This window comes from Melozone crissalis, unplaced genomic scaffold (assembly GCF_028551555.1).
Source record: "Melozone crissalis strain CALT ecotype California unplaced genomic scaffold, PUWL_Pcris_2 ptg000068l_1, whole genome shotgun sequence".
Taxonomy (NCBI): Eukaryota; Metazoa; Chordata; class Aves; order Passeriformes; family Passerellidae; genus Melozone; species Melozone crissalis.
In genome coordinates, this window is record NW_026535846.1 from 14692696 (window position 1) to 14717432 (window position 24737).

The window sequence follows — 24737 nt, forward strand, 5'->3', positions numbered from 1 at the left end:
TCACAAATAGAAAACCAAAGCTGCCTAATTTGGAGGGGAAGGGACCGGATCCTGCCCAATCTGTCCTCACATGCTGCATTCAGCATTTGATGCACTCTGCCAGTGCAGAAGTTTCAAACTCCACCAGCTTATTAAAAGTTGGTTACTCCTCTGTGTAAAATCACTGCATAGTTCTTGTGTATGAGGTTTACATGTGTAGCCTCAAATGTATTCTGGATTTCAGATGGTTATTTCAGATGAGCAGTAGATGAAGTAAATGAGTAAAATTAAATAATACGCAATGGACAAAATTAGTAGGAATTTTTAATGTTATGGTGGTTGTAATTGGAAGCTGCACAATTTTATGCGGAATTGTACAGTGGATTAGAGAAAATACGGCTTGGAAAGATCATAACCTTTTTGCCTTTCCTTGCTAATTTTAGATTTGATCTACAAAATAGAACTTGCTGGAGGACTGGGAGCCATCCTTCTTCTGCTTATTTTGCTCGTGACCATCTATAAGTGCTACAACATAGAGTTAATGCTGTTCTACAGACAGAACTTTGGAGGAGATGAAGCAGCTGATGGTAAGCAGTTGCACAGGAAACTCAATATATGCAATGGAAATATTTCAGAGACCCAAAGTGGTGAGATTGAAATGAATCCTAAAAGACACCTGCTGCTAGTTTAAACTACTAAGCACCCAACAGTGTAAAGCCCTAAGACTTGCTCCCAAAGCCCCCCGAGATCAATGAGTCTTTCCACAGGAATGTCACTGGGCTCTGCCACGAGCCAAAGGGAGCCAGGAGAATTGTTCATGAGTCTGCTACAGAGGCTCACAAGTCATTTGTGAACTCTTCACCTTCATGTGTCCGGTGCCACATGTGCCCAGGGTCCCCTCTCCTGAGATCCACTCTGTAAATCTGAGCAGCCTTTCACAGGTGTCCTTCATGAAGCATTTTCTTTGAATTGCCACCAGGCTTCCAGTGACCTCCTCTGACCAGTGAGAGGTGATTGTTCTGAGGCCAACTAGTTACCTCAGCTCATTGGGAGACTGTAAACAACTTGGTGGGAATGTGCAGCTTGCCTGGGGTGTATCTTTAGGAATAAAATAGACTATTTTCCATTTTTTTCCCCCACCTTCCCTCTCACTAGCATATATTCTGTTTGGTGCCTAAAGCTAAACTTGTATTTTTAAATTGAAGTTTTAATTCTGAATATAGAACATTCCTTCTTCTATGAAGCCGGAGTAAGCCCGTTAAACTAAATTCCAATCTTTAAATCCTATTACTATGTTCTTAACACTTATTTTATAATTAATATGCTATTAATATTCATCTAAGTAGTATCTGCTAGAGAGAGAAAGTGCAGTATTCAAGTACAGGGGCTTGCCATAGCCCACTGCAGCACTTAGAAGTCACACAGGCTCTGGAATGGTACATCCAGAAACTCAAATGTATTTGAAAAGAGAGCAGGGAACGCATTTTCTATAGAGCCAAAACAATGTGCAGTTGCATAGACATGTTGCCTCCTGCAATTGGCATTTCTGTTATCACAGTGATAAATGTTTCTGTTTCACAATGGGTAGATATGGTGTGAAAAGGTTCCACTATGATGAAATCCATAGGAGTCTTGGAGAATGGATGGAATGACATCTAAGGAATTTTAGAAAGAGGAGGGATCATCCTTGTGGATCCCTTCCAACTCAAAATACTTTGTGATTCCGTGATAAATAGCAGAAATAGAGATCAGGAAACTTGCTCTTTCTCAATCCTCATGTATGACTGGGAAAAAAATAAATTTATGCTTTTTCCATACTCTACAATACTGCACAATATTTATATTGGTACCTAGGACAAAGGGAAGGGTGAGATTATGTGGTTTGAGAAGTACTTTACCTGAAACACCCTGGGATTATACCAACATAATATCCCTGCTTCACACCAACCAAAAGTGGTAACTTCCTCCAGCCTGCTTCACTTTGTTTATCTTCTGTTTTCAGCATGAAACTGCTGCATTTTGACTCATATAAAAAATACTTGGTTCAATAATTTTTTAATTTATAAAACAATATTATTTTCTGGTTGTTTAGAGGAAGCCCCATGAGTACGTAGGGACTTTTGTGTGCCTATAAATTTTGAAAACAACCTTTTCTTTTTCCAGTACATAATTGTAGACTTTTCACAGCTTTGTGTCTTGTTCTGATCCTGCAGGATGAAAGATGGAGGCAGAATGTTACAGAAGTCAAAGCATATATGGGGATGTTTGTTTCTTCTCATGTAGGGGGAGCATACAGAGCTCCCATGAGCACTCAGCTGTATGGATGCAATCACAGGGTCATTTTCCACTTGTATGTGTATTTCTTTATAAAAGAAGATTTGGAACTCAACAGATCTGCTTTATTCCTGTTTCTAAATATACCCCACGTAAGCAATGCTGGACACACTCACTTCCTGTGTTGTGTGTAGCATTGCTTTTAGAGAAAATGACACTGAGGATTAAAGGATGCATTTAGGAAATGGCTGCAAACAGTGCTGCTCCCAGAGCCCCCAGAGCTGGCAGTGGGTGAGTGTGGGCAGCTCTCCTTCTCTGCCCTGGAACACAGAGCTTGTGGGCAGCCAGCAGGGGCTGAGGAGCTGCCCCACCACTGCCCGAGCTGCCAGCAGCCCGAGGGAGCTGCTCCTGCCAGCATCCTGCTGGCTGGCACTGTGGGCAGGGGCTCAGGGACCCTGGTGCTCTGCCCCCGGGGATGTCGGGGCTCTGCAGCTCCCACACTGTGCAGGGATGCTGCCTCCACGATCACTGGCATCTCTTAAAAGGTTTTGGCAGGCTTCCTTATGGACAGGGAGGCAGGTTTTGGATAGGCCTCCAAAGCTGGCTGGTCTGTTGACTTCAGAGGAATGTCAGCCAGCCAGGTGGACATCTTCCATCGTCCCCCACAGCCATGGTGGCTCTAGGCAAATTGCCTTTTACAAATTTGTAATTATTCACATGCTTTGAGTACAGCTCTGACCCTCATGGGTCTGGCTATGTGTCAGGAATTATAAGTAACCATCAGTTCAAGGTCATCAAGAGATATATTTTATTATGATTGGGTATTTGTTCTTTTTATCAGAATATATTGAGGAATTTTAACTGCTTTAATTATCTTTCATGTGCACTATTCTTTACAGATAATTGGTACTCAGAAACCCTCCATTCATGCAGTTTTCTTCTCACAACATTAACTATTTGATTTTTCATTTTCTGTAAATAATGGCAGCTGGGCTCTTCCCTAGAGGCTGAATTGCTGAAGGTTGACTTTTTCAATATACTGTTTTCCATTACTGCAGAGGAACACAAAGAGAAATGTCACTAAGACAGTCTGATCCCAGCATGGGTCCCCAGCTCTGTGGTGGCACCACTTCTGTTCCTGGCACACTCATGAGCTCTTAGCTCCATGTTTCAGAAGCAGAGCTGGAGACAAGCCCCAGTGCTGGGCAGGAGGAGGAGGAAGGAGGGGAGAAGAAGGAATGTTGCCCTTTATGGGAGTCATTTGTCTCTCTTAAAATGTGATCCCCAAGTTTTTCAAATCTTGTGGATCAAGTGGATTGTGATCCAAAATGATGATATTGATTTTTAAAATTATGGGATTTTCTGGAAAAAAAAATGCTTTGAACTGTTTGTATTTGGCATTGTTTTCTGAATAGTCAGTATTTATTTGAATTAATCGTGTCTTTTCTCACAATTACTTATGGAAGGAAATTTTCCTTGCTCAAACTTTCTGGGTTCAAAACTTTTCCAAGCTGAAAACTTTAACATACTCCTAGAACTCTTGAGTAATAGAGGTTGAAAGAATTGCATTACAAATATGTAAAGGCTTAAAATAAAAGTTTCCACTTTAATATTTGTATGAAAATTTTGCTCATGATGTTTTCAGCTGTGGCACATGTCTGACCACATGGAGCAGAGTTACTGCTCAGCATGCAGAAGAAAACTGAAAGGATCCATGAGATTTCTGCCTGGAAGCCAGATCATGTGTTCCTGTGAAAAGTCCCCATTTTTTGGGAAATGCTTGGTGGTTTCAAGGAATAATACAATTTCCCAGTACTCTCCTGTGTTCCTTATAGTGTTCTTGCAAACAGCAGGCTGAACATGATTTGTTTTCTTGCAGACAACAAAGAATATGATGCTTATCTTTCCTACACCAAAGTGGATCCTGATGCGTTAGATCGTGATAATAATGAAGAGGAGCAGTTTGCACTTGAAATTCTGCCAGATGTTCTAGAAAAGCACTATGGATATAAACTCTTCATTCCAGATAGGGACCTGATCCCTAGTGGAAGTAAGTATTTCTGACCTTTCAGTTTAATTTCTGTCTGATGTGTCACTAAGGCCTGGACTGTGTGATAAGTACTAGATATGGAAAACCTTGGGAAGTGGTTGCAAAGATTGGAAAAGTTTCCTCAGCACTGCAAATCTGAATTCTGTGTTAGAGCTTGTTCCTGCACCACTGAAATCAGAGGGAATATCCATTGAAATCAATTTGCCATTGATTGGCAAATCATTGATTGGCAATCAATCTGCCAACCTTCCTACAGGGAAGGCTGTAGCACTGCAAGCAATACCAAGTCCAAAATGTCTACATGAAACACAGGTAACTAAGCAGGAAACTTTCTAAAGGATTTTATCATCTCTGTTACATGATTGAAAATGGGATTATTTGTTTTTTCAGTGAGTAGTTGTTTCCTCTGCAGCAGCTTTACTAGTAAAAGTCATCTTTTCTATTGTCTTTTGGGGTTTTCCTTAACTTGTGAGTCTCATAAGATTCAGCAGCACCTTTGGATGTCTCTGCTAAAGGTCAATGCTTTCCTAATGGTAGTTATGGCATTTCTTCTACCAGACTCATTTTTGAGCAGATCAAAAAGACCACAAATCATATCCATTGTGTTGATGAATTTTGAATGCACAGTATGTTTGCTTTAATATTATATTTATTTTAAGTGCTACCCTTGTGAAAAATCAGCCTTTTTTTTCCATCTCCAAATCACTTTCATAAAAACAGTAGAAGAGAACATGAGCTTCTCTCTGTATGTGCTACTGTGTAGAAAACATGAACAAGAGAACAAAGCAATGGCTGTAGTGGAGCAGATGTCTCCAAACATGGAATAGCTCGAGCATAGCTGCATTACAACCTGCCTGCCAAAAGACTTGGAGCTGCTGCCTCACTGTGCCAAGTGCCTGACCCAGGAGTCAGAGCCTGCTTCTTCTCTGACCTTTGAGAGCACTGGAAACAGAGCTCTGAACCCTTTAGCACTGGGAAAGAGGAGTCAGAGCCTCACCAGAGATCATGAAAAACCTGTGCAGGGGCTTGAATTTATCACATGCATTTTCAGCTCTTAGTTTAGAGCTGATTCACTTTTTCTTTTTGCCCCTGCAAGGTGTAAGTTTTTCTCCCATAGTGAGAAATTACAGAAAGGGGACTTGGCTTATAGCTTTCTTATTTCTTACAGTACAAGCAAATTATATCAAATTTTTAGATATTATTAAGAGGAAATACATCTTTCTGTGGTAACAACCACAGAATTGTTGTAACTAGTTGTTTCGTATCCAACAATATAGCAGAGTTACACATAGCAATTCTGCAAGTGAACTAAGAAGTTTAAAGTTAACTCTTCAATAATAACTATGCTGAAGCACACATTAATCTGAAATGAAATTCTTTTTTCCACTTGTTGTTCCAGCCAGCATGGTATTTTATTTTTGTCTATTTTTGTCAGCAAGGCACTCAGCAAACACTTGCCATCACTTTGGGTATTCATTAAACCTCTCCTGAAAATGTAGGGTACCTGAAAATGTCAGTTCTCATTTATGAACATTCACAGATTTAATCCTTCTTCTTTCCTCTCAAACTCACTTCTTCAGTGTTATGAAAAGGCCTGATTCTAACACATGGAGCTTCAAGAACGCCTAATCAGACATAATGACAAGGCAGAATAAAATGTGGAGCTGAAATGAGTGTGATTTGCATGCTTTGGCTTTGAAAAAGATATGGGGGAAAGCACTTTATTTCAAGAGGGGCTAGAGGGAGGGTGAGGGGATGGGGAAGGAGGGAAGACTCAGCCTCCTGTATTTGTGAGCTCTCTCTGTGCCCTGGAGTAGTGGAATGTGCCTGTGTTCTGCTGAATCCTCACCACTCTCACCAGGACTTGCAGTGCTTAGTGAGGGCAGTGTGATGTGGAATGGGCCTGCTGGAAACTTCAGAGGAAAACATAGCATGGTTTAGAGCGACTGTCTCAAAAAGCGGCAGATGTGACAAAATATATTACTGTCCAGGGTAGATTTCTGTAGAAAAATGGGGAGTTGATCACAGCTATTGTTTTATTTTAAGAAATATCTCTTCTCACATGTTTCACCTCCTCATCTTTCAGGGTAAATTGCTTTCATCAATGTAATCGTTTCCCACTCTCTGCTCTGATGTGTGTCCCTCTGTATCCTGTGTACCTTGGCGTGTGTCCCCCAGTGCAGCCAGGAGCTGTGTACGGCTGGTGCCTCCCGCAATCCCTGCAGTTGTGAGGAGCTGCCACGGGAGGGTGTGCACCATTCGCTTCCTTCTTGGCATGCAGCAGCTCCTACAGCTGCTCCCTGCGTTTGAGAGCAGGCAAAAAATAGATTTGTCAAATACTATTTCATTAATTTTCTTGCGCAGTTCTGCAAACAGCCTAAAAAGCTGACTTGGGGGAAATTCAGGGACGAGTTTGATTGTGTTTTTGTCCAGCTGGCTCATTGCTAACCTCTGGGGGAAAGCTGTGATGGGCTCTGCATGTCCCTGTGCAGCACAGGGAGAGATTACAGCCAGATGTGCTGTGGCTGGGACATGTCCAAGCTCTGCCTTCGGCTCTGTGTCTGGTTCAGGGATGTCCATGGACTGCTGCTGTCCCCAGGAGGACAGAGGTGCTGGCTGTGGGGACTGAGGCCACCTCTTCACCATGGGGAAGCAGATCCCAGGGTTCAGGTCAGATGGGTCATTTTTGCAGGAGGTGTTGGTTCTGAGCCCTGCTGGGAGACAAATTTTATCCCAGTAGTGCATTTTGTGCCAGTGGGAGGGAGAGGCACCATGAAGGATGCCAATGGCCTCAGCAATGCCCATCACACATGGCCAGCAGGGACCTTTGTGATGCTCTTGGTGCTGCCTGAGAGCAGCATGGATGGATCCCTGAGCTGGCAAGATGGAACAGAATCCCACAGAGCTGTGGGAGGCAAGACTGGTGACCCAGGAGGGAGACATGGCAATGGAGACCGAGTTTGTAACCCTGGAATTGAGTTGCATGTTATGGGAAGTACTGTAGCAGCTATTCTTTCTTAAAGAATACTCTTTGGTCTTAGCAGAATGAGTGTTCTTCATTCTGTCAAAGCTGACAGCACACACACCTCCCTGCCAGGTAACTTAGGTGTAATTGGACAAGTTACCCTGCATAAGGAGACTGGGATCCCTGAGATGCACTTGCACTTCTGACTGAATTCCTGAGTAATTCTCATTATTTTCACCCTATTCATTTTCAGGGCTCTTTTTACAAACCTTTTCCCACAACAAACATTCAAGCTCTGTAAGATTTTTTAATTCAGGGTTAGGAGACCTGAGGAGATTGAGTAGTTGGTGGGGTGTTAACAGGACGAGTTATGTTTTCACCTGAGCCATTTTTTGTCTTGCCAAGGATGATGTCTGCAGTGAAAAACATCTGTTTGCTTGTCACTCTTCTAAAACCAGGACTACATCAGAGGAAGGTACTTTTTTCCATGGTTTCTGCAAATTATTTTAAAACCTGAAAATGAAGAGGTAAAAATTGTCAAGTTAGACTTTTAATACCAGCAATACATATCTGTTAGAGCATCATCTAGGTGTTCTCTAAGCGTATGTGCATTTGGTCTTGACAGGATTGAAAAAACACCAACAATTCACTCCAGCTCATCAGGGTATGATGATTAGGCAGTGAAAAAAATAGCGATGGAATAAAAATATTTGTTTACCTGAAAAATGAGAAGTTCTCAGCACAAGGGGAGAGTGTCAATGTCATGTGATAAAAAGCACACGACAGTCAATATTGTAGTTCTGGAACTTTGTAGTTTTGTCTACCCATCTGTGTGGGTTTTGCCTGGGAAATTCCAGCTTCCTGGGCTCCTGCCTGAAGAAAACCTGGTTGGATCACGTGTCTGGATTTTTCAAGGAGCCTTTGTTACCTATAGGATACCATTTCTTTGGTATCCAGCTCCACAAACTCCTTTCAGGAATGCCTGGTTGTCTGCTCTGTATGAATCTTGCTTTTAATGTCAGGCATGGGTAAGGGTAGCAGGGACACACACAGATGTCAGCTGAAAGAGGAATAAATATGAACAAAAGGCAGAAGGGCTGCCTGTCCTATAGTGCACTAACCTGCATTATTTGTTTCTTTATGTTAAACTCATCAGCTGTCCCTCAGCTCATCCAGGGATTGGGCTCTGTCTGGGAAGGGGCCATTACTCTGCTTTGTGTTTCAGTTGTTCTGGTCCAAGCTAAGAGAAGCAAAATATATTTAATAAATAGGAAAAGCAAGACACAAAATCATTGGTGGTATAATAAAGTAATCAGACTCAGGGTTTGGGAACTATTCAGCTAGGAAACCAGGATTGAATTACTCTTCTATAAATAACTTTCTCAAGTGATGGTCACACTGCCAAACACAGAAAGGCTGGTTATTTTCAGAGTGCCAGGAACCAACCAGCATGGGTTTGATGGTAGATACTCTTTGATTCTCATAGTGCTGCCCAAAAATATCCATATGATTTTATATGATTTCTAGTGGTTTTTTCCTTCTCCCTCAACTCCTGAAAATCATCTGAATCTGGTTAGTCAGTCATTTCTTTGTGTAAGCAACTCTGTGCCCATAGCGTTCATTAATTTCCTTGCTCCTAGTCTGCTTGCATATTAGATTTCCTTCCAGCCTGTGGTTAATGTAGCTCATTAAGGATTCCATAGGCAGTTACACATTATTTAATTGCAAATGGGATGCATTTCTCGAAATTCTCTTCTTTAGTGCTTCAAACTCCAGTTCAGCATCGTTACATGTAGACAGTGTTTGGTGAGCACATACTTGCTGTCAAGACAAATTTGCTTGCCATTTTCTGGCAAGACTAAAACAATGTTTGGGTTTGGGTATAACACTTCTTGCTGTCCATTCCTCCTTGGGCATTGCATTGAACATGCTGCATAAAATAAAGCTGATAAAGCCACTCACAATGTAAATTTTATTTAATTTTTTTTTACCTATGGGAGTTGCTAACATTTTGGAAAGAGTTTTGTACCATACTGCAAAACAGTGTTTCAAGGATGGGGAAAAATGATCAAAATTTAAAATGTGTTTTTTCAGTAAAAACAAGTGGGTTCGATCTAACAGTGACATCTTAGTTTTACATTCTAATTTATGATAAAATACGATCCTTGGGACTTAAAAGTGAATAATTCCATACTGGCTTCACCAAGACAATGGTTTTTTTCTCCTTTTTCAATGAAATATCATTGTTGACACCTCCTGCAGCAAAAGTGAAGTTACAGTGAAATTATATTTATCTGATGGAAATATGTTGCTCTGGAGCTTTACAGTTGATACTGGTTGGTGACAGTATTCCTGAAGTCCCTATTCAGTTTTTTCTTGCAAATGAAACTGTGTCATTCCTGACCATAATTTCTTAGCTTGCTGGAAAGGTGAAAGCAACACTTTCTCCATCCCACATTGCAGTATAGATTCCTTGGATTTAGTACTTTCTAATGGAGTGAACACTTGAGACAGACAACTGAACCTGCAGGATTTTGGGAAGTCTCCAGTTCTAAAGTAAAAGGAGAGCAGATGATTTAGCAACTCAGAGGTTTATGGAGTCAGATTGGTACCACTGGGAAAAATAAAGCTGGAAATTCCAGGGACAGGAATCTGTCTTCCCATGCTTTTCTTCACAGAAATGTTCAAGTGGTGCAAATATGATATATTGTAGAGTGCACCCAGAGGAGCCACAGGCTCCAGGAAGATTGTCACCTGCCTTCAGTAGTAGTCCCAAGCTGGAGTTAGTGGGAGTAATAAGTACTTCTGGACCAGATGGCTGGAAATTCGGGGTTCCAGTTTCTTGTAGCTCAGTGTACTTTGCCCTCAGTGCACCAACCAGTCCCCTGTTCATTGGCCATGTCCACCAGTGACCAGCTCCCAGCGTGGAATTTGAGGGATCACCTCAAGACCGTTTCTGAAGGCGTTCATTCCTCAGCTGAGGACAGAGCTCTGATGTAGCAATACCCAGTAAGGAAGGTGGGCATCCAAAAGAGATGTGAGAAGCACAGAGGAGAGAAGTGTCCGTCCACCCAAGAAAATAGGGAATTTCTCCCATCTTCTTTCCACCCTGTTTGCCCAAGGCAAAGGCTGACAACTCTTTGATTGCTATGGTGTGATGGATTATTGCTGGGGTGTCACTACTGAAATGATTGGTGCTGGATATTTGAAGAGATGAAAGTGGAGTGATTTTTTTGTTTGTTTTGTTGGTTTATGTTTTTTCTCGATTGGATGCATTTGGATATGCATGGCCATGCTCAGCACTACCCTGGACATATGGTACTGCCCAGTATTGTGTCCTGCAGGGAATTGTCTTGTGCATAGCAGTGTTCTCAGTGTTTGGAGGAGGGATGAATATGTCTCAGGAAAGATGCATGATAGTTTGTTGTTTTACTGTATCTTGCAGATTCAACCTCTAATGATGAAGCTTCCCACCTAAATTCTTTCTTTTTGGGAGCAGAAAGAAAGGAAGAAAATGAAGAGTCTGAGCTGTTGATACATTGGGATAATATCTTTCCATTGTATTGAACATTTCTACCTTTCCTTAAGTTTTGTTTCACCAGTTCTGCTTATCATTTTCTCATTGTTGCTGATTCTCTCCCCGCTCCACTGCCTCTCCCATGGATTTTAATGTTGAATTTTTTTCATTAATAAGTAACTATTTTACACAGAACAATGGGGGGGTTTCCTCATAAAGTACTTCAAGAAACAAAATACAAAAACAACTGTAAATGCTGCATGATTAAAAAGTCATAAACCATTAACTAAAAGTCAGGATTGTTGCATAGACATTTGTAATGTATGTGTATGTCTTAGATTTTTGTGTGTCTGTGGGATGTTTGCAATTGCCTCTTTTTTCCATTTGTGAAAGAAATTCTTCTTGCTGCTAAGTGGTGAAATAAAACATTGGTAAAGGCAGATTTGATGCTAACTATGCCTTCAGTCTCATGAAAATGAGCTATTTTAGAATGTTCCTGTTGGCCTATTTTGTAGCAATTTACTTTACTGGAAGTGGTGTGAATAAGCATGCTGTGGTATGGTGCCCGGGACTATAAAATGAATCTTGCAGTAACAGATGTTGATTAATGATGTTATTGTAATTATTGTTCTTGCTAGAGGGCAGATGTGTAAGAGAAGTCCTGCCCTGTGCTGAGTAAAGATCTGTTCTGTGCAGCTCTTGTGTCCAAGTCTTCATTTCTAACACGTGCTTCTCCTTTGTGGTCAGGCAGCACATTCCCAGTAGCATGGTCAAGAGGTTCATGTAGTTTAAAAACGCAAAGATATCCTGTCTCAAAGTTTGCAGTTGTAATGCTGTGCAACCAATGAACATTTTCTGCCCTTAGCGGTTTTGTTCAGGGGATTTAATTTTTCTGGTCTTGACCTAAAACCCATTGAAGTTTGTTGAATGAAGTCTGTTCATTTGAATGGGTTTTTGATCAGGTCTGTAAGTAGATCTCTTTCCCATCCTGTTCCATGTCAGACCAGTGTATTTGGCTTCTCTTCCCTACCATCCCTGGGATAAGTGAAACTCAGGAATCAAAGTCCAATTTCACAAACATTTTGAAGTTCAGTAAACTGGCATCATGGAGCTGCTGATGGGACTGGCATTTCTGCTTACACTGATCATTTGCAACTACTTGGCATGCATGAATAAAAGAATTCTACTATTTTCTTTGTCACTGATGTCTCAACAAATAAATACTTCCAATATGTTTAAATTTTCCATTTGTTCCTGTCACTTGTGAAGTCTCTGTTAATACCTTGGGGTACATAGAAGCACAGGTTTGTGATACTAACACAGACCACTGAGCCACAAAGAATGTTCTTATGCTTTTGTGGTCAATACCTAAAGAAGAAAAAGCTCCCATGATGCTTCTATGCAATAGCACAAGTTCTGCATGTGATGAGGGTTCATTTCTTTTGAGCTTTTGCAAGTTATGGTTCATACACCCTGCAGCACCTTCATGTCTTTGCATCTGGAACACGGGAACCACTCCCCAGAGCCTGCTTCCCTCAGCACAGTGTTAATCATAACCAATGTTAATGTTAGAATTTACACAAACATTGCATTGATTTCGACCTATATTTTTTTCACTAAGTGAAATGTGTGTTTTTATTCACTAATGCACCTACATAGCAAGAGTGTTATGTAAATATCATCCTGCTGCAATGAACAGGGGAAAATAGTAAAGGATGGAGGGTGTTATTAAGGAGTTTCCTATGTGTACTCCATAAATAGAAATATTTTGTGATACAAAATCCTATTTTTGTTGGAGTATATTGAAATGCCCATTATTTTATATGGTATGGATCAGTTAAATGCAGGATTTTGTTATACTTGATTGCAAGCCTGATGTTTTAATACAATAGACTTCTTTATTCTTTACTCTTTCTCTTTTTCTATAATTTGTAGCCTACATTGAAGATCTCACAAGATGTGTTGAGCAAAGCAGAAGACTCATTATCGTGTTAACTCCAGACTATGTTCTCAGGAGAGGATGGAGTATTTTTGAGATGGAAAACAGACTCCATAACATGCTAGTCAGTGGAGAAATCAAAGTTATTTTGATTGAGTGTACTGAATTAAAAGGGAAGGTGAATTATCACGAAGTGGAATCATTAAAGCACACCATCAAACTTCTCTCAGTGGTCAAATGGAAAGGACCAAAAAGCAGCAAACTGAACTCTAAGTTTTGGAAGCGCCTAGTCTTTGAAATGCCAGGGAAGAAAAAGGAGGTGGTGTCTCGGCATCAGGTGCTGGATTCTGCAGAGCAGGGCCTCTTTGGAGACCTGCAGACTGTGCCCTCCCTCGCCGTCACGGGCACCTCTGCCACGCTGGTGGAGTCGCGCGCGGGCCTGGGCGGTTTCCAGCAGGCAGACTCCGCGCACGGCCGGCACTTCTGCCGCGGCTACGAGTGCGACGTGTCGGCGGCCACGCTGCCCCTGGCCTCCATCAGCAACCACCACACGTACTGTAACATCCCCCTGGCGCTCCTCAACGGACAGCTACCTCTCAACAACGCCGTCAAGGAGCCCCAGGAGTTCCACAGGAACAGCCCCTTGCTGCCTTTGTCGGCCAAGGAGCTCAGCTTCACCAGTGATATCTGGTAGAACGTCAGGGCTCTTTGGAGATGCTTCATGGCCACCATGAAGAGACGCCCATAAAGAACTTTGCCGTACCCGCACGGGGTGAGAAAACCTATTCAAAGCAGCAGCACACTTGTTTGCTTTTCTACTTGAACTGTTTTGTTTACATTTACAAATTATTGACAAAGGGGGCATTCTTTTGTAACTCAGTAATGTCCTTCCTGTCTTTTAATGTACAGTTTTATTGCTTCTTTAAAAAGGAGGGGGGGAGAGAAAAACGCATCCCGTCACTTCACAGTAGGTTTACAATCTGGGACGGATAAAAGGTCACTGGGTATGATCTCCAACATCCATACATATTTAGGTAACAGTATCTGGAATACACAGAAGTTGTTGGGTTTTTCATATCGACTACAGTACAGTTTGAAATTCTAATCATGCTACAAGAATTAGTATCTCCTGCACAGACCACAAGGGGTGAATCATCTTGAAAAGGAAGGAGAAGGAAACCTTCCTGTTAACATTGTCTTGCAAATACTTCTTAGAAGATGCCCAGCTGAAACAATGCAGACAAAGCTTTATCAATAAAGTGCATAGTAACAGTTACAAAATAAATCACCTGCTCCCATCAGCATCTCTTCATTTTATTATTGAGGTATGTTCTATTCCTAGTCAATGGTTAGCAATGTGGTTTTATTAAACAACTTACTAGAATACTGGAAGATGTTTAAGAGGATTTTAAACAATTTTTCTCTCAACTATAGATTGTTTCACAATTTTTTGCAGATTTTTAATGACTTTTTCCAAGCAGTTTAAGTATAAACTTAGCTGTCTATTGGCCGATTCATTAATCTGAAATTTCCTAAGATCTAAGATTTGTAGTAAAGTAATTTTATGTAGGATTTTTTTTCCAAAATCAGTAGTTACAATTTGAAATTAACCTTTTTTTTGTGAGAACATCAGCAATAGAAAACTACAGCAATATTCAGAGATAAGTGCTGAATTATTCAGGTTTACTAGTAAGTCTGACTTCTGTTGCAGTGATAATCACCTGAAACCGTTTTCTCTCTTGTTTATCTACCTGCCAATTTATTTACCTTTTAAATATGGCAGAAGCAGGAATATTTCTACTCTCTGTGTAACTGGTGAAAAGTAATATTTTTCAGCAACTGGCAAGGTCTTGCATTTCACACTTGTGTGAGTGATCCCATCAGTCAAATAGGATCCTGTCATTTATCCTTCCTGCTGCTGCTGGATGAGAATTGTTCCAGAGGTGCTCAGCATCAGGGATTGCTGCTCTGTGAGTACCAGGGTGTTTCATGGAGATTTCCACACTCAGCTGGGTAAGGGTTGCAGAGTCAGGCTATGGAGACAATTGTATTAAAGGAAAAAGCTCTAAAATAATGAAGGCAAAAGCCAGTTTTGCAGGTTTTGGCATGGCTCTAATGAAAACACAGCAGACATGAGAGTTTTGTCTCAGTAACATCTGCTGGAGCAAGTTCCCAAAAATATTTTGAGGCAGGCAACCTTGCCTGTGCTTCAGTATGTCTTTAGCATTTTTCTCTTTGATTGCATGAATAAAAGTTAGCACTCTGCACTCAGCTGCCTGTGGTTTCATCAGCAAACAAATTCAGTAAATCCTTGACATTTTGCAGTGGTTCCTAAATTGTACCCTCCAGTCAAATGGAAACAAACACTGACCTAAGACTTAAAAGTATCCAGAATTGGCCCAAGGGCCATGAAAATGATCTCAAATGTGCAATAATTCATAGAGGTCAGTATTTTTCCATTGCTTCTTTCCCCAGTTCTTTATTCTGTGCCCTCCTTCACCAGTCATTGTCTGTAAGACTTTTAATTAGGTTCAAATAATACATGTTTCTCTCATTTTTTCTAATATTATTATGCATTTGACACTAACACCGAAAGTGGAAATCTAGAAAATATATTAATTTATTACACAGTATAGAACTATAACTTGCTCTTTTGTGAAGTTAAGTTCCAAACATAGGTGTTTAATAGATGTATTTTTCTACCGAGAAAGAAAGCGATTTTACCTCCATTATAAATATATGTATTTCAACTTCCTCCCAAAAATTTACAAAATTTGCACTGTTTTATAAGTGTTACAGACTGTGTTTACACTGGCTATGTTCTTTAATGCAAAGTGTAATTTTAAAAAATGGAAAAAAATCCTAAATGAAAACCCTGCATGAAAAGAGCTGCATATGTTTAAATGAAAAGCTGTACTTTTCATTATTTTCCTTCCCACATTACTCTAGAATCTGATTAATTCACATAGAATGTTCAGTGAGATTTTAAACCTGCTAGTTCTGTATTAAGCATGCAAACTCAAAAAAAAAGAAAGAAAAGAAAAAAACATATGCAGGTTGGTCTGCTTCTTTTATTTACAAGAATTTAATATTGGTAGCAAATTCATTTACCCAATGATAATATGTCTCAGAGCAGTAGTTATCCTAAAGCAAAATGCAGTCATGTTTGTATTGAGGAAACATGAAAAGAACAGGTTTTCAGTCCTTTTGCAAAAGCACACTGAGTGTCTGTGTATCAATATCTTTAGTTATAGATGCCAAGTCACAATCTGCTTTAAGATTTCTGAGTGTATGTTGAGTACTACAACAATATATACATGAATCAGACCTGCCTGTACCCCTGTGCTTTTAGTGTGGGGTGGGACTGAGCTCGGGGGCCTCTTGTTGACTCAGTTTGTGTGACACCAGTACAGAATCATGGAATTGTTTAGCTTGGGGAAGATCTCTAAAATTATCAATTCCAGCTGTTAACCCAGCTCTGCCAAGCCCACCACTGACCCAAGTTCCCAAGTGCCACAGTTTTTATACACCTCCAGGGATGGTGTCTCCATCACTTACCTGGGCAGCCTGTGCCAGTGCTTGACAGTGATTCAGTGAATGATTTTTCCCTAATCCAATCTAAAGCTCCCCATGGCACAGTTCGAGGCCATTTCTTTGTGTCCTGTTGTTTGTTACTTGGGGGAAGAGACTGAGCCACACCTGAGCTACACCTTCCTTTCATGGAGTTGTAGACAGGAGGTCCCCTCCGAGCCTCCTTTTCACCAGGCTAAGCCCCCCAGCTCCCTCAGCTGCTCCTCCTCAGATTTATGCTCCAGACCTTTCCACAGCTCTGTGTCCTGCTCTGGACATGCTCCAGCCCCTCTCTGACATGCAAGAGGCCAAGTGTTTCCATAGGGAGCTCTTAAGGGTCTAGAAAAACACTGTCAGTGAAATGCGTCCATCTGTGGGACATGGGTGGCACAGGAGCCATGAGCTTGTCCCACTGTGGGAATCAATCACCTCCACAGCAGCTCTCCAGTGTGGCAGCAGTGACAGCTGGGTCAGTCCTCGGTGGCAAAATCCCAGCTCAGTCATGTGAAATTCATCAGCTGAAATAGAAGGGCATAAGGGCATTTTGTGTTCCTCTGTCTCACCAAAGCCATGGTGGCTTTATCAGCTGGATTTATCAGGGGAGAGGCCAGGACGCCATCCTGACTGTGCAGCTTGTGTCACCACCCCAGCTTGTCAGGCTGTGCCTTGCCCAGTGACAAAAGCCACCAGCAGCAAACATCCTTACTGCAGCCATGGGGACTTCTGGTTTGGGGCACATTCATCTTAAAGATGGTTTATGACGATGTTTGAGAGGTACTGTTTTTACCTTTGTGTGTGATGTACTTCAGAGGCAATTGTGGTTTAAAGATTGTCCATAAATTGAGCCAGAAGTTGGAAGCTTGTCCAGTGCTACAGATTTGATGCTCCTGAAGAATGTTCAGCAAGAAAACAGGGTAATTGTAAATTAGGTAACACAGTGAATATTGACAGTTCTTGGGGGCTGTGTGTTGGGATGGTATTTTATTAATATTCCTTTTTCTAGGCAGTAGATGAGAAGTCTCTATAAAGATATTGCCATGCTCTGCCACCAGGTCTGCTCCAAAACCCATTCAAGCCAACAGAAGGAATTCCATGAAGTCCAGCAGATTTTGGAGAAGGCCATAACATCTTATGCTTGCTGTGTACAGAGGAATACAAAAAAGAGAGAGAGATAGAAGGCAAGAGACTAAGAAGCATTTGCTTATTTATTCTGTCTAAAATGAAGCTTATTTTTGTCCCTGTTTGGTGTGGATATGCTCCAGGACCATCCAGCCTTGGGAAAAGAATTTTGTTCATTCTTTGTTATAAACAAGATAAGAACTTGGGAATAAATAACAGATACTTTTACAGGGGGAAAAAAAAAATCATTGCTCATAAGGGCCTCTGCTCTCAGTAGTTCCTTTGATTCAGCAGGCTCTCTCTGTTCATCGAAATGCATAAGCACATACTTAAATCCCCCTTAATTCAGTGAGAAATGCTTTGCTGAGCAGGGTCTGGAAGGGCAGGAATCAGAGCATTGAGCAGCCCCTAGAGCTGAGCCCTTCTGGGGTCTCTGAGCGTTTCCCAATGTCTGAGCAGAGGGGAGAGGAGCTGCCAGGCCCCACAGCCCTGCCACAGCAGGGAAAGCCTCAGTGCCCCTTAGCCTGGCAGTGCCAGCGCAGGGGAACTCCTCATGGCTGGGGGAGAGCTGGGGGTTTGCACTGGGTCCCAGCTGGGAGCTCAGCCATGGGGTGGCTTGGTCAGAGATTCTGCCTGCAGGACAGCTCCACATCCCTGCAGCAGCTGCTGCCTCCCCTCCTGGGCACCCTCTGAGGCTCCTGCTGGGGCTGCAGTTTCTGGGACTCTAAGGAAAAAGTGGAGAGTGTGAAGAAGGGAGGGGAAGAAGAGAGCAGTCAGAGTCCAAGGGTTTTTCCAGGCAGAAACACAGAGAGAGAAAGGGGAATGGCAGCTCTTGTATGAATGCATCGTGTTTGTCCACACTTCAATGGATGCTGTGTGAAGTTCCCCAGAAAGATGTCATTTCTTGCCAGCCCACTTGCTTCAGAACCCTTGTCTTGGTAATTTTAAAATTAACGTTTCATTTTTTTTGTTTGGATGGGAATTTCTTGGTTTCATCCACAGGGAAAAAAAAGAAAAAAAAGAAAAAAATCTGCTTCTTTATGTGTGGGAAAATTCCCCGCAAAATAAAATCTCACACTTTCTTCAGTCCCACAGGTTTTCAACTTGCATGTAATGCCAGAAGTATTTCCTTGCTCAGGCCCAAAGGAAAATGGGTATGTGAACAGTGCAATAATATTGATTTAACATAACCAATATTGTTCTATTTGTTTATAAAATAAGGAAAAGTAAACAAATGTACTTTACTGTCTTGGCAGTATTTAAGGTTTTGACATTTCATAAATAACATTGATTGAAACAGATCCAATTTAGAAGTAGTCAGCCCAGCAAATGTTAAAAATATGACATTTTGGAATAGTTTGTTATAGGAAGCAAGCAGAATTTGAAAATTGAAAGTAATGACATGTCACACTCTTGCAAACACAAAGAACAGTGTTCTGCAATATATTTTGCTTCCCTGAAGAAAGGACCTGCAGCGTTTGTGGTGCTGAGGGAAGGACAGCTTTGCAGTGCTCACCACAAGAACCTTTTTGATCATTTCAGTGCCACTGGAGAAATTCAGAGGTTAATAAGGCTGCTCCAAAGAGGTATAAAACATTGTCTAAAAAAAAAACGAAACAAAGTAAAAGTTACCAAGCTTTACCAGGATATTTGTCATATAAATATAAAACATCAGCACTGCCAATAGAAGCAGAACATGACCTGTCAGCATTTTCTCTTCTTTGCAATATTATTGTATAGCTACAGACTAAGCAGTAAAGCAAATAAATAACAATAATAAAAATACAGTTTGTCAAGCTGAGCCAGATTCTCACGGTAGGTATTCTATAAACTCCTCTAATTCATTTTGATAGAGTGTAATTGGCTTTACAAGGATTTAAGGGTTTTCTTCTCTTCAGGACCAACACAACAACAGAACAATGTATTTTATATTAGATGAGTTTTGCAATTTCTAGGACTGCAGAGTAATTCCCTTGTACACGGCACAGGGTGGGAAATGTTTTCCTGGCTGTGAGTATCCACTGAGGATATTCAGAGTGGTTTCCTGGGGTGGGAGCACCAACAGCTGCTGCTGGACCTGCTGATGAAGAAGCAGAGATAAATTTGAGGGCAGTGGGGCACCCACCACACTCAGCAAGGCAAGGTGGGCTCAAGAATTTGTCTGGAGAACAGAGCACCAGTTCAGAGTGTGCTCACACTGCACAGGGGGATTTGCAAATCTCTGGTGCCCTCTTTTAATGGGGAAATACAGTCAAGCCAAGGCAGGGATAAAAACTGTCAAAGGAAGAACATGCGCCTAATTTCTTTCTGAATCAAACTTATTTGGGATTCAGAGCATGCCTTGGGATTTATGATGTGGAGGAGAGAATTAGTGATTCTTATGCAGAGGGCAGAAGAGGTTTTGCTTTTGCTACCAAGATATATTTCCATGAGAAATCCAGACCCTAATGTGGCCCAGACTTGATGCAAATTAGCCTCTTATGAGGGGACTCAGGAAGAGAGGGTCTAATGAGAAGTGAAGAAGCTTTCAAAGCACACTATACTCTAATCAGCTCGTGTGTGAGGCTGAAAGGTAACTTCTGTCAGCATCTTGAAGGGAGCACTTAACATTTAGTCCCCAAATAACATTAGAGACTCCATGTTCTGCATAGGCTGCACACAGAGAATTAACATCTCTTCCACAGATTATAACAACCTTTAAAACCCTTAACAACTCTTTGATTAAAGGATATCAAAGGCTTTGTGATCATGAAACAATCAATCTAACACCTAACTCCTCTGGGGAAGTATTTTCATCCACCCTTTAGCAAATGAAAAATAGGGTTTAGAACCATTTTACCCAAGTTCTTATAAAAAAGCCAAAGGCAGAATTTTGGAGACTGTGCTCACAGTCTCTCAGTCTGGAGTTCTGAGCAGTAGATAATATTCCCTGGACTGGGCTGGTAACTCCAGGGCAAATTGCCTCATCCTGGCTCTGTGGCCACATCGTGTTCCAGCCTGTGTCAGCAACCTCTGGGTGTGCCCAAGGGGTCACAGTGGGGCTGTTTGGGGTTCAGCTGAGCTCTCCCAGTGAGAACTGGGCTGCTTCTGTGGGGGATCAGCAGCTCACTGCAGAGAGGGGAAAAGACAGAAGCTGATCATGGGCACTGAAGTGACTTTGGAAGGAGGCAGGCTGATGAGATGACAGGAATTCTGTGTGCTGGAGCAAATTATTGGCAAGAGAAGACAGGAGGGAAAGCACTGAACTGCCACATAATTTGTACCTAACAGGCAGCCTGAACCCCTATTAGAGCTCTTACGCTGCCAAGCTCAGGGAAAATTTGTACAAAGTTCCAACTTCATTGCTTTCACCCATCAACAAAATGACCAGAAGAAGCATCTGTAATGTGACAGTGACAATCTGCAAGGAAGGCTTCAACCCAGGGCCAGAAATTTCAGTTACCCTCTGCACAAACTGCCCAGACCAATGCAGGTGTGGGTGCAGTTAGTGCAGAGATAATTCAGAGCAGCCCCTTTATGGTGGAACAAACGTGAGCAGCCTGGGACAGCAAACCAAAGGAGGATGTTCACGAACTTGCTCACCTGGCTTGTCCTTGGCAGAGCCCCAGGTGTGAAACACAAGCACAAGGGCTCTGTGGGAAGAGTGAGGGGGCAGAAGCAGCCAGGCTGGGTGAGTGTGTCCAGGGGATGCCACAGAACAGCACAGAGGGGCAGAGAGGGGCAGGAGCTGACACGGGAGGGGAGGGAGCCATCACCACTGCCCACCAGCACTGCCCAGCACCACTGCCCACCAGCACTGCCCAGCACCACTGCCCGTTGCCCAGCACCACTGCCCGTTGCCCAGCACCACTGCCCGTGCTGGCACTGCTGGGATGTGCAGGGCAGGGGCTCTGCTCAGACACGATGGCAGCAGCACCTTGTGATCATTGCAGCCTGCTCTAAAAACCACAAAAAGGTTTCTAAAGCTATTTATACCAAATTTCTCGGCTCCTCCGGGTCCAAAGAGAGGCAAAGCCTATCCAAACAGCTCTGCCCTCAGGAAACAGGCTAATAAGGGGCTGATAAAGGAAACAATAACAATAGTCATTAATTGGACAATTTACTTTAAATCCCTTTCTTAAAGCATTAATTATATCTTAAAAACTTATAATCTTACTTGTTTTTAACATATTGAAGTCTAGGGAGAGGGTGTGGGAATAGCACTGCACAGAGCAGGATGTGTTTTATGTGCCAATAAAGCTGGGCATGGTCATTCAGATTAAGTGGGAGATGAGACATTAGGTCTGGGTTACCTCTCCAAGGTCTGGGCACCCCTTGTGATGTCTGGGTGCTGCTGCCCATGGGGGGAGAGAGGACAAACAGCCCTGCAGGGCAGCAGTGCAGGAATGGGGCAGAGAGCTGGGGCAGCACAGCCCAGTGGGCAGAGAGCCCCAGGGGCATCACAGCTCACATCCACAGCCAGCAAAACACAGGCAACCCATGACAAGGGCTGCTCTTGCAAAATACAGCACTGTAACCTTTGAGCTGCTAATCATTTTTCCTTTCTGGCAGCCAAACAAATGTTACGAAAGAGTAATTCTCAGCATCCATTGTACCCTGAGGGTTAAACATGTGTAAGAAGAGATCCAGATAGAGAGCTGGCAGCATCTGCTTCTCCTTTACTGTATGGAGAGCTCTTCTGAGACTTGAGGGATGATGGGAGTTGTCTTTTTCTTCTTTTTCTTTTTTTTTTTTTTTTTTGAGAAATAAGGTCATGGAAATTGTCAGAGGAGCATATGGAGCGATTATAGCAAAAGCACAGAAGTCTCTTCTTCCTGATTTTAAAAGCCTGATTCTTGTTATTTTACAGTAAGACTGTAAAGCACCAATTGTCTCCAAGAGAGCCAGGGAAAGTGCAGAGGTTTGTGCAGGGGTGGCAGAAGTTGAGGTGGGAGAGGCAGAGGGCACAGTGGGAGGGATGGCACAGGGATGCCCATCTGGGGCTGCATCCAGGGCACAGAGCTTCAGGAGCTGCCACTGTCCCTTCCACAGGACAAGATGCATTTCAGTAAAGCTCTTTTAAATCATAGTGGTCTGATTTCTAATACTCACTCCCCCTAAGCCAGCAAAAAGCCACAGGAATAGCACAGGAGGCGAAGCTGCAATGTAAGAGTGGCTGAAGGTAAGCAGGTCACCCAGCCAGGGCCAGCTTCACTTGCAGCAGGTTTTTGCCTTCTTTAATAGTACTTAAAAACTGTGCTGTGGAAGCGGTGTTTTCCCAAAGCAGCTGGAGCAGAACAACCTCACATAATCATCAGCCTCAGTGTCCTCATGGCTTTGGCACCACTGGGAATGGGACTTTCCCCTGGGCTGACCTCCCCAGCCCTCTGTGCTTTCTCCCAGGTTTACCAGGGGCTGGGCTATCCCAGCTGATCCCCACAAACACCCTGCACCATTTCCCTGACAAAACATTGTCATGTTTAACCAGTACCTTGCACTGGCCACATGAGCAATTCCCTGGCTCTGGGGAGGGAGAAGTTCCTCGTGGGCGCCTTGAAATGCAGCACTTGGGCAGTGAGGCTGACTGTGACACTTGGAAATTCCATTTCATGGTACTTGGTTGATTCAGAAGCTTACCAGATACCATCAAGAAATCAGTCTCTAATGATCAGCCCTGGCCTCAGCCTGGGTGTTTTCCTTTTGGAATGAAATTAGTTCAGTGTACATGTGAGCAGTGACACACCAACAATAAGTTGGTGTCAGAAATGCTCAGTTCTTTGTTAGAACTGAGCATTTCTTTAACTTTGCTGTCCTCCCTACAGGCCATGGAGGAAGTGACTAACTCCTGAGCAGGCAGCCATGGAGCTGGGAGAGATGTGTTGGAAGGTAAAAAATGTGCTGGTGCCTGTTAGTCAAGCACTAATCAGCACTACATCTAAGAAAGACTTCTCCAGGGAAATCACAGACTGCTAATTTGGAGGGAGGAAACAGTGCAGATTTTTTCCACTGAAATGATAAAATAAAGGTCTCCAGCTGAGATACCCATTTGGGGAGATGAATGATAATTTGCCAGGACAGGGGACAGCTGAAATTAATAATGATATTCTGCTGTAATTTATACTGCTCAAAAGCCAGAGTCAAATCAGTGCAGTCACTGGGGATCTGTACCTGATTTCTCTGAATGAGAATTTGTTCCATTAATCTGGGTGGCTTAAAGGGAAGACTGTAATAACTCTGAGCACTGGGCTTCAGTTGGTCCAATGGTCTCTATCGAGGACAAAAAGGACCTGTGAGTTCCAGGGTCTGTGTTTTTGTGACTGGATTAGTTAATGTGATGTGGCTTGGCAGAACTTGTGATTCCCTCTAGCATGGAGGGAAGTTACCAGAGGTATTTTCAGATTGCCAGCTGCAGCACAAAACCACAGTCACCCCCTTCCCCAGTTTTACACGGGTAGGACATCAAGTACTGCACCAAATTTTAAGAAGTGAGCTTCCCACACAAACCAACCAAATCTTCCCTGAAGAAGTCAGCTGTGCTCTAAAAGACCACAAAAATCACAGAGGCCAGAATTGTCCCTCCTGACCTTAAGGGCAAGCAGGTCTCACTCACCTTCCTCTTGGCCTGAGCTCTGCAAAGAGCCTCAGCACATCTGACTGCAGAGTCACCCCAGAAATGGCCCCTGTGAGCCCCCCCTGCCACCCTCAGGTTCCTATCCCAGAGCTGGAAAGGCAAAACTGCAGAAAATGCTCTCAAAAGGTTAAAAATAAAAATGCAATAGAAATTCTGGCCAAGGAGGGATCAGCCCTGGAAGCTTTCTTATTCTCAGTTTGAGCTTGGACATGTGGAAAAAATAACAGTCATGAAAGGACTCACAGGCTCTCCCAGTGCAGATGAACAATAAACAATGCAAAGGCGAAGAGAAAAATAATAGATAAATTTTTATTATCCTCTGAGCAGTTGTAACATGGAAATTAGGACGGGATAACAGGCAATTTAATGCCAGCATATGCATTGGAAAATTGGAGGTGGCCACAAAGAGGATTAATATGACTGGAGAAACAGCCAGCACTGGCATGGGAGAATAATCAAAATAAGGAAAAAGGAGAAAGGGAATGAGGATAAACACTTCCAACCTTTGCTACATTGTTCACAGAAATGTCAAGGGAAAACCCAGACCCATGCAGCCACACACAAGTAGAACAAATTATCAGCCTGAGCAGGAGGACATGCCTGGACAAGAAAGAAACCAATTGATCTCTGTGGGATGACATAAATCCAGCAAAAAGAACAAAAGGGTTCAAGCACTGCAGAGTTAAACTGAAAGTTTTCTGGTTTGCTTTTTTT

General features: G+C 42.5%; 1 protein-coding gene across 4 annotated transcripts in view; it reads left to right on the forward strand.

Annotated features, from left to right (window-relative positions):
• IL1RAPL2 (interleukin 1 receptor accessory protein like 2) overlaps nt 1-14991 on the forward strand; it is a 333232-nt gene extending 318241 nt beyond the window's left edge. For all 4 annotated transcript variants that reach the window (XM_054289711.1, XM_054289712.1, XM_054289714.1 and 1 more), the window contains 3 exons: nt 423-566; nt 4133-4303; nt 12721-14991. In XM_054289711.1, the coding sequence (XP_054145686.1) occupies nt 423-566; nt 4133-4303; nt 12721-13418 (1013 nt within the window). In that variant the 3' untranslated portion in view covers nt 13419-14991. The remainder of the gene's footprint in view (nt 1-422; nt 567-4132; nt 4304-12720) is intronic.
• The last annotated feature ends 9746 nt before the right edge of the window (nt 14992-24737 follow it).